Consider the following 9697-nt stretch of genomic DNA (forward strand, 5'->3'; position numbering starts at 1 on the left):
TGACAAATATTTAAATAAGGCGTCACTCCATGAAATAACAGAGCTTGTCTTTTACACATTTTGTTAAATTGGATATTTGTGACTGCAAGGTGGAACCTGTGCAAAAATGCAGAGTGAACAACAAATCGAATGGTAGAGAAATAGGCTTACTGTGGGTTTACCTGAAGTAGAACCTTAATTGAAATGTTTGCTTTTCTTGGGTCAGACGTGGAAAGCATGAGAGCAGCGCAGGGTGGTCAACTTTACAAAATGGTCTTGCAGGACACTTTAGACACAGATGTGCAATAAGAAGCGGTCTGGTCTATTCAGTCCCGTACAATGTCACTCGCACCAGGCCCGTTTCTAGGGGCGGGCAACCTGAGCGAGAGGCACAGTAGACGTGATTGATTGATATTCGAGAGGCACAGTAGACGTGATTGATTGATATTCTATTTGTATTGCGCTCATACACAAGTGTTTCAGAGCGCGACGAGGCAATGGAGGGAAACAGGGGAGAACAAAACAATGATCTTACTAGGCTGTGACATAGAGAACGCGCAAGTGCAGAGGGAAAGGGTAAAGTGCATGGGAGTGGGGAGGAGTGGAAAGTGCTGAGAAAAACGTAAATATTGGTAAAAGGAATTGGGGGTCATGTTCGTGTTAATTTCTAGTTATGTGCTATGTTTGTGGAAAAGTGTTCATGCCTCCCACAATTAACAGAATTGCGCTAGACATTTACAATGGATTCCTATGGAGTCTGCCGACATTTGGACATAGAAAATGGCACCCTACTTTTTCTGTACATGGAGCCTGCTCCTGTATGTCCGATAACTGTTTGAGCGTATGGTGGATTTTCACACTACACTTGCTTTTGTGTTGTTGCATCATTTTCTCTGCAAAGGGAAAGGCCTGTCCTTTTCACAGTTTCATTCCTGAGTCCATTCCTTTTCCAGACTTCACCTCTGGGGGATTACGATGCACTGCACTTTTATTATTGCCATTTCCTTAGGTAGCGTAGCGTTATTGATGGTGGATTTTCACATTACACTTGTTTTTGTTGCATAATTTTCTCTGCCAACTGCCCCAATGCTACCAGCCTTTCAGAGACACCACAGTGCTGTGTTTCCTGCACATTTACCTATAGGCCAGTCCACCTCAGTGTTGAGGCACATTCATTATATATGCTTGTCAGAAATGGCCAAGCAGTGGGTGCTTCAGGGCTAAACTGAGGTTTTGCGGTGGAGCTGTGAGTTGTTTAGGTGCTGACATCACATGTGCATGGTTGAGAAGCATTACTAGAGTTGCGTGCTGTCTCACATTATTTGATGACTGCCTGCACTCCAGAAGGAAGCAAAACACAGTGCTTCAACGTTTCCATTCAGCAATAGGATGGCGCTACATGGGGTAAAGTAAACACATTTTTAAAAAGTACATGTTTCTGCATCAAAATAGTGTGCAGATTTCACAGAGCCAGGCTTTCTCTCATTACTGCACTAACAGGATGCGCTGCAGTATGGACTTGAGGGTCATTGCTAGAGTTGTATGTTGTTCCCATAGAGTATTAACAGAGGCCCCGGTAGGGCGAGATAAAAGTGGGCTGCTAGAGCTGTACATTGGCCCTGTTATATATTAAAAAGGTTAACTAGCCTGTGAGGCGTATATGAGATGCCCTGCCAGGGCTGCATGCTGTTCCTGTATACTCATTATTTTAGGATTTGCTACTAATTGTCAGCTGGGATAATGGTGATTTCTTGGTGCTTTTTGCCTCTGTGCTGATTTAGCACAAGGTGCAGTTAGAGCTGTGTGTTGTCTATGTGCTGTAGCAATGTGTTCCACAGGACACGGGACTGAGGTACATTGCTAAAGCTGTGTGCTGTTGAGGTGGTGCATTAACAGGGTCCGTGCCCTTACACCGCTGTGTAATGAGGAATTGAAAAGACCGGACAGGGGTGCAAGGTAAGCGCATATTATTAATGAAAGATAACAGACACCTCTTCTGGCACCAAAATGGGCAGAAATGCAGTGTAGTTCCTGGGGTGCTGGTGACTTTTTAACCAGGAGACATTCATTCTAATCGTACATACTACTTACGCAAATGGCATGATCCTTGGCAGATCGCTATATTTCAGTGTAAGTCATTTCTCTCATCTGTCAAAAGGGAAAGTTAATAGAACCTGGTTAACACTCAAACATACAGTGTGGTATCGTAGTATGAGTATCAAGAAACTGTTAACCTTTGCAGAGAAAAGTCCTCATTTAGAAAAGAGTATGTACACACGCTGCATCGAACAGCCAATACCTGAAATAACACTGACTTTCCAAATGTACACATATGTATATATTTTTATGTACGCATAAACAGCTCAGGTCATTAAATACTGTCTGCTGAGACCTATCTGTGACCAATCTCTAGTCGCGGGGTTGGATTCCATCAGGCAAACTCAGCTTTTGAACCTTCTAAGACCAATACCGTGAGTGCCATTAACGTGTCTAATAGAAATGCCTGCTACTTACAATGCTACACAAAGGGAAACGCTAATATGCAACAAGTGCTACGCAAAAGAAAGTTCTTTTTATGTTACGTCCAAGATTTGTCAAGATTAATGCAAGTTAATGCAAGGTAGACATAGTCTCACCAACCAGTCAGTGCACCAGAGATTCTAGTATAGCGCACTAACTGTCGTTGAACCAACATTACATATTCTCCCCTGTTGCTCCCAGCCACTAAAGTAGCTTGGGCCGTCTAGAGTACTGCCCCGCACTCTGCTATGTCCTGCTATGCTATGATATTGAGTATTTCATTGCACACCATCTGCGATTCTCACACTTTCTAGGACGTTCTGGATCTGCAAGAAGTGGGTGTTTTCAAACTTAAAGGGGAGAGTTAACTGATTGTAACATTGAAGCTGCAGAATAGTCTCATTACAATGAGTAATGAATTTAGATGCCCCTAAACAAGTACGTTTGCCACTCCTCCACCGTTTTTGAAGTTAGCACCTCTTCCAACATTTTTAGAGCAGGCCACATTCCTTTTAGCAGAGAGCGTGCATTGAGATTTTAGAACTGCATAGAAATTGACATTTACAAATGTATTCAGCTAATAGTTATTTGCACCTTATATTTTAATGATAACTGCCTTCTTTTAGTGCCTGCCCATGTCTGTGTATAGGATTATATTTGCATGAAAAGCTTTTCTCAGTGCCCCTCCTCCCCCCTTGGTCTCTTGTAGTGCCTAGAAGAAGTCAAAAGAAATCTTCGCTAATTCTAAAGTGCTTGGGGGTCTCAAGTGGGCCCCCAGTTGCAGCCCTCATGTTGACAGTCATCAGTTTTGTAAAACTGCAATATATTAATTTCTCTATTTTTGATCTGGGGCTTAAAATGTGCGCTTTGCAGTGCTCAATGTGTTTTCTCTTCCCACTGGATTTACAGAAGTGTTATTATATAGCTGCATATCCATTTGGAAAATGGTGTGCTGTATGTGTGCAATTGACGTGGTAAGTGATTTTGTTATGGCTGGCTAGTAGCTTGCAACTTGAAATGTTCATCCCAGTATTACTATCCCATACCCCACCTAGCTCTTAACACATTTTTAAGCAAGGGATTTTCATGATAAGAGTCAAGACCCAGCAAAGGATAAGAGTATCTGTGTAAAGTAATGTCTAGAAAATGGTGTACCAAGCATATGAAGAATACTGTACCTGCGATCCCACTTGTGTGTGCATGCTCCTCGTAGTGCCCTGGTTTTTTAAACGCTCGACTTCCTAGTCTCTTGGAATGAGTGTGCCCTTATCAGTATTCCACTTCCTTCAACCTCAAGCTTCATTCTTTCCTGGACGCATTCTTCTCACAGTATCCTACCTGACTCAAGCTTTGTAAACATTCTCTAACATCTGAATGCCCGTTATTCATTCCCTAGGGATTCATCTGTCCACAAAAGAACCAGGTGACTGACATCCTGCCCAGCCAACCCAGAGGTATGCAGGAGGTATCTTTTCCAGACTGCTCAGACTGCTCAAGGTAAGAGAACAAGGTTGTATATCTTCCATATGTTATTATTGATAAAGCACTTGAAGGAAACCACCATTCACAGTCTGTTTACATAGTTACTAGTCTGTCCCAAATGGCTCCTGGATGTGTGGAAAGCAGCTGCAGATTGTCAATGGTGTAGCCATTGTGGTGGTATATCTGCTTGCCTCTCAGATCTCAGATCATATGTACGCATTAACCTGACATGTTTTTGTGGGTTGTGGCCTGTAGGCTGAGATTCCACATTCAATTTGTTCCAAGGAGCCAGGACCAGCCCAACGTCCTTGGAAGCAGGCCCCTAACCCTAATCCTAGGCACCAGCCGGTCCCCACAGGGACCTTTTGGACCATGTCCTGGCGCCGGTGGCACCAGGCTCATCAGAATCATCGGTCCCGGCACTGGAAGCGCCGGGCTCATAATATGTGTGCAGATGCTTGGGTGGACTTACCTGCAGCAGACCATGCTGCTTACTTACCAGCCTCTTAGAAGTCCTCTCTGAACAGGGGCTACTTTCTTACCTGGGTGGGGCAAGCTCCACTCCCTGGATTCAGCACTGGAAAGCGTCTGGAACTGGAACTCTTTTCTTACCTAGGCGGGGCCGTGGAGGAAGACGCCTCATCACTCCAAGGCTATTTAAACCACACCCGATAGACGAAACGTGCTTCGCGTTATTCTGCATCTGCAGCAGAACGCTCACCGAGTCTGTTCCAGCCTTTGTTCTTACGATCCCGAATCTGCAAGAGTCATACTCACCATTCCTGCATCCTGAATCTGCAAGAAGCATACTCACCATTCCTGCATCCAGTCGACAGCAGCACCTGCAGAGACAAGAAACAGCAGGTTAGCAAGGCAGCCTTATCTCGCAGTGCTACTCACCTGATCCATCGGCTGCGGTCATTTTCGGCACGCTGCACCTCCGCCTGCGAAGACAAAAGCATTGTCACTACTTACCGGCACTCTGTGAATTCTGGAATTCTTCACACTGCATCGCCGCCTGCGGAGATAAAAGCATTGTATCTACTTACGGACATTCCGCGGACTCCGGCGCTGCAAACCAACTTCTGAAAGACAAAAGAAGAGACATTAAACAGGTATTTACTTACGCCCATCGCGCTCTTCGCAATAGAACGCCTGCTCTTCAGCACGAACTACGCTGCAAGGAAAAGACAGTTAGAGCGCTTGCATTTACTCACGCATTTCCAGGCGCTTCACTCCATCTTCCTCAAGAGTCCTGCAAGACAAAAGGGAGAAAAGCATTATACGAAGTCCTGTTCAATGTTAACGTGCCTTGCACCTAAAGACTATAAAGACTAAAAAGGTGTCTGGAAACTCACCGCTCGTGGAGTTAACGACGGTAACGGTCTTCTGAGTCCAAGAGGCCTATGTTTCACCAGTGAAGGAACTGGCAACAGCGCCCTGCACCAGACGCAGATGGAGAGCCCAGCATTCACCTATCTAAGGTGAGCACGTTGACCTGGGGGCTTTCACCTGCAGAAACCTCACCCTACGAGTTCGACACACAGTGCGAAGAGGTTCGACCCCAGAAGCCCATCGGGTTCTGCACATCACCTTTCGAGTCACAGACACCTTCCTGCCAAGATCAGCGCCTCCGTGGGAATCAGGTGAGCGTTACAGACATAGAGCTGCAGAAAAAGCAGGACTTTTTCATTAGCAGGACCATAGATGGCTGCAGCCATCCCCAATCTGAGCCATGGTCTTTGAAGTCTCCCACTCTTGTAATCAGTCTACTCAAATCACTGCTAAGGTAAAGAGAGAAATACATCTGGGGAATCAGAAGTTAGCATGAATCCCTTTGCCATGCAAATTGGTCTGCATATATAACCTTCACCAAAGAATAGGTTTTTCAATATCTAAATCTGACATATATCCCCATGAGGTAGGTCTATCTCTTTCCTGAATAGTTCAACTCAGACCTACATTGTATCCCAGACAGGTGAACAACCTAACACAAGCATGTAATGGCTTAATTAAACAGTCAATAAAAACATTGTGAAATGAAACTTGAATCTCTATCCTGCTATGCAACATTAATATATTGCACACAACTGGATGATACATTTATTGGAAAAAACACATTAATGTAATATGCCACAACACATGGAGACACTGTTCGCCGTGGGCGAGTGAATATTCACTCTGGGCTAGTAAGTAAGGCTGCGTTGTGTGAACTTGGAGAATTGGCTTTTATTAGCAATAGCAAGTTACCTTTATGTCTAGCTAGTGGCTTATAACGACTGTTTGTAAAAGTATCTGTCTTTACAAAACTATGTACATAGGATGCTAAAGTGGCTCAAGAAGACAAATGCTCCATCTACATCTATGGAAACAGCACAAAAGAGCTCAGATGTCAGAGTAGAAGACCCAGCAGTGGCAGAAAATCTAGACGGGGAAAGCAGCTTTAGTCCAGTGCCTGCAAGTAGAACAGATGAAATGCTTAAGGTACCTGAGAAAAAAAGAAAAGTACCCTCTAAAGAAGTTATGCCAGAGTTAATAGAAGCTTCTGATGAGAGAGACAGTGTAATGGACTTGGTTCCTCCTGAAAAGGAAAATGTGACAGAGGAGAAGGAAAGAAGTGAGCATCCTGATTGCTGGTCATGGGAACAGTATGAAAACAAATGCAAGGAATACCCTTGGCTTACTTCTTCCAAAGGGAAGCTTAGATGTACAATCTGTAGGGAAGTTAAAAATCTTGGAACAGAAACAAGTCAAGGTGTGCATTTCTCTCTGGAATGGGTGAATTCTTCAGTCAGCTCGTATGGTCCCACTAAAGAGAAACAACACAGTGCCCTGTGTAATAAAATGTATCTCCATAAGAGCAGCGCTTGCCATTTGAAAGCAGTGGCAATTTTAGATGTAAGGACTCGGGAAACCATTCATCAGTTAAATTCCCAAATGCAAGTTAAATTATATGAAGAAACATGCCGTGTGTTTAGAAGTGCCTACAAAATAGGTAAACATGAACGTCCTTTCACTGATCTACCATTGGATGTGGATGTTCAAAGAATGAATGGTTTAGATTTGGGAAGAGTGCTGCATTCTGACCACAGCTGTGCTGAAATTATTGAGCACATTGCATCCACAATGAGGGCAAAACTGGTTCACCATATATTGCAAAATGAATCAAAATTATCTGTATTAATAGACGAGTCCACCACCTTCAGTAAACTAACTACTTTAATTATTTGTATAAGAGCATGCATTGAGAAGGAGGATCCACCTTTGACCTTTTTCTTGGGCCTTGTTGAGCTGCTTGGTACTTCAGCAGAAATCATTTTGGCATGCTGGCAGAGTTATGGCTTTACAAATGACTATCTAAGAATGCATTTGATTCAGCTAGTGACTGATGGGGCTTCTAACATGATAGGAAGGAAGTCTGGTGTAGGAACACTACTTAAGATTAAGTATCCACAGTTGACTATTTGGCACTGTGCTAACCACAAATTAGAGCTTGCGGTTGGCGATGTTTCAAAAGAAGTCACAGGGATTAATCAACTGAAGATATTTTTGGACAAGCTATATGCAATTTACCATGCCTCCCCAAAAAATCAGCGCGAGCTAGGGGAATGTGCGGCACAGGTAGAAGTGAGGCTTCTCAAATTAGGAAAGATTTTAGATATACGTTGGGTGGCCTCCAGCGAAAGGTCAGTAAAGGCTGTGTGGAATAATTTTAAAGCTCTAAATAAGCATTTTGGTGAATCTTCTTGTGACACAGCGAGGAGTGAAATGGAGCCTAACAAATATTCTGGCTTAAACAGAATGCTAACATCTACAGTATTTGCGGAGAACTTGGGGATAATGCTCGATGCCCTACCAGAACTGGGTGACTTATCCAGACAACTGCAAAGTCGTGACATGACATTATATGAGGCAGCCCGAATAATCCAGAAGCATATTTGTGTCTTTGAATCAATGGCATTGTCACCTGGGTCTTATGCTACAGCTACTGCTGTCGAACAAATGCAATTTAATGGGATACAACTGCAGCAGAGTAACACCAAAGGTTGTATTAGCATATCTAGAGCTCAGTTCTTTAGGAGTTTGACAAATAATATTAGTCAAAGAATGACAACAGCCACAGCATCAAATCTTTCAAAGAATACCTCCACCAGAGAGGGAGAAATTGAGTACAGACAGCTGATAGAGGCAATGAAGCTTGTGAATCCACATTATTGGCCAGTTCCTGTGGATATTCAATATGGTGATGCTGATTTGCAGGCATTTTGCGATAAGTTACATGTTTTTGATGCCCAACAGTACATCAATGCTTTCAGGGATTACAAACAAAACAAAGATTGCATGATACCTATACAATTGAAACCTTTAGCAAGAATTGTGGAAGCATTTTCCACATCCACTGCTGATTGTGAGCGTGGCTTTAGCGTGATGAATGATGTGCTTACCCCATTTTCTATGTGGCCTCACCAGCCAACACGGTGCAGCCAGTCAGGACATGTTTCAATTGCCAGTATGGACATGTTTTTTAATATAGTACCCTTACTGGTAATATAGTCAAAGCAAACGCTAGTACATTCTTACGTGTAAATACTAGCATATATTGGTTTAACCAGCATTAACATGTATGGGCACACTCAGCATTAAGTTACTTTTTTTTACAATGGCAGTCAATTTCATTGTAGTGGGAAAAGGTATCATGAAAATGTGTTGGGAAATGCTCTTGTGCACTGTTGGTGACTCTGCATCAAATCGATTTTCTCAAGACTTACCCTAAAAATCTGCTTGTAAACTTTGTATTCTTTTGCCCAATTTTCTTTGAAAATGTGCTGTAAAATGCACCAATTAACCCATTATTTAAAAGCAATTCTCATGGGGAAAAACCTCAAAACTCTTCTTATTTATTTAAGGCTCACTTGCTACGCTCGGTTGCTACCACGTGTTTATGAAACATTTTAATTCCCAGTCCTGCCCAATTACAAAATTCACCAGCCATCACTGGAAACAACACCAATTTTTCTACAAAATCCATAGCTCCACTACTATTTCTCCCCCACTTCGACCACTGTCTTAGTGTAATATCAGGCTACATGCATATCCTTGTGCAAGCCACAAATGTTAGTACAAATTGATGGGCTAACATCAAGAATCTTCCTGGTCTAATACCAAGACTAAGTGCAATAGGCATGCTGTCCTGATACATCTGTTAAGCACAAAAGAGGGCTGTCCTAATATATCTTCTAAGTACAAATCTATCCCCAGAGCTCTTCTAAATGCAATATCAGGGCTACCTACATAATTTTGACCCCACTCACTCCTCGTATTCTCTCAGGGCCAATATGGAAATTAAAGAGGGCCTTTGCATGAAACCTTCTCTTCCATTTCACTGGTGGTTATGTTGGGTGGGTATTTGTTTTGTAGATGGGGATGCAGCAAACAAATACATTCTATTAGCACCTTATATTTTAAACATTGGATGCTAACATTAATAATAACCTGGTCCTGGTCTTCATGGGCCAGTAATGGTGCTGGTGTCAGTATTAAGGCCCTTGATTTGCTGGAGCCTATTGGTTGGGCTGTGGGCTGTTACTAGATTGTGATGAAATGGGTATGGGTAATTATTGCTATAGTACAAAGTAGAAATATATTATGAGTATTGTACATTAATCAGTATGACGAATGCTGCATATGAAAAAAGGACAGAGTCCCACAGAGGGAC

The 9697-nt window shown here is 42.9% G+C and overlaps 1 protein-coding gene across 1 annotated transcript; it reads left to right on the plus strand.

The window, feature by feature from the left end:
* The first annotated feature begins 6303 nt into the window (after window positions 1-6303).
* LOC138515332 (E3 SUMO-protein ligase KIAA1586-like) lies at window positions 6304-8535 on the plus strand. Its single transcript, XM_069630220.1, has one exon. It carries the CDS (start codon window positions 6304-6306, stop codon window positions 8533-8535), a length of 2232 nt encoding a protein of 743 aa, XP_069486321.1.
* The last annotated feature ends 1162 nt before the right edge of the window (window positions 8536-9697 follow it).

This window comes from Ambystoma mexicanum, chromosome 6q, assembly GCF_040938575.1.
Source record: "Ambystoma mexicanum isolate Mex_15411 chromosome 6q, UKY_AmexF1_1, whole genome shotgun sequence".
NCBI lineage: Eukaryota > Metazoa > Chordata > Amphibia > Caudata > Ambystomatidae > Ambystoma > Ambystoma mexicanum.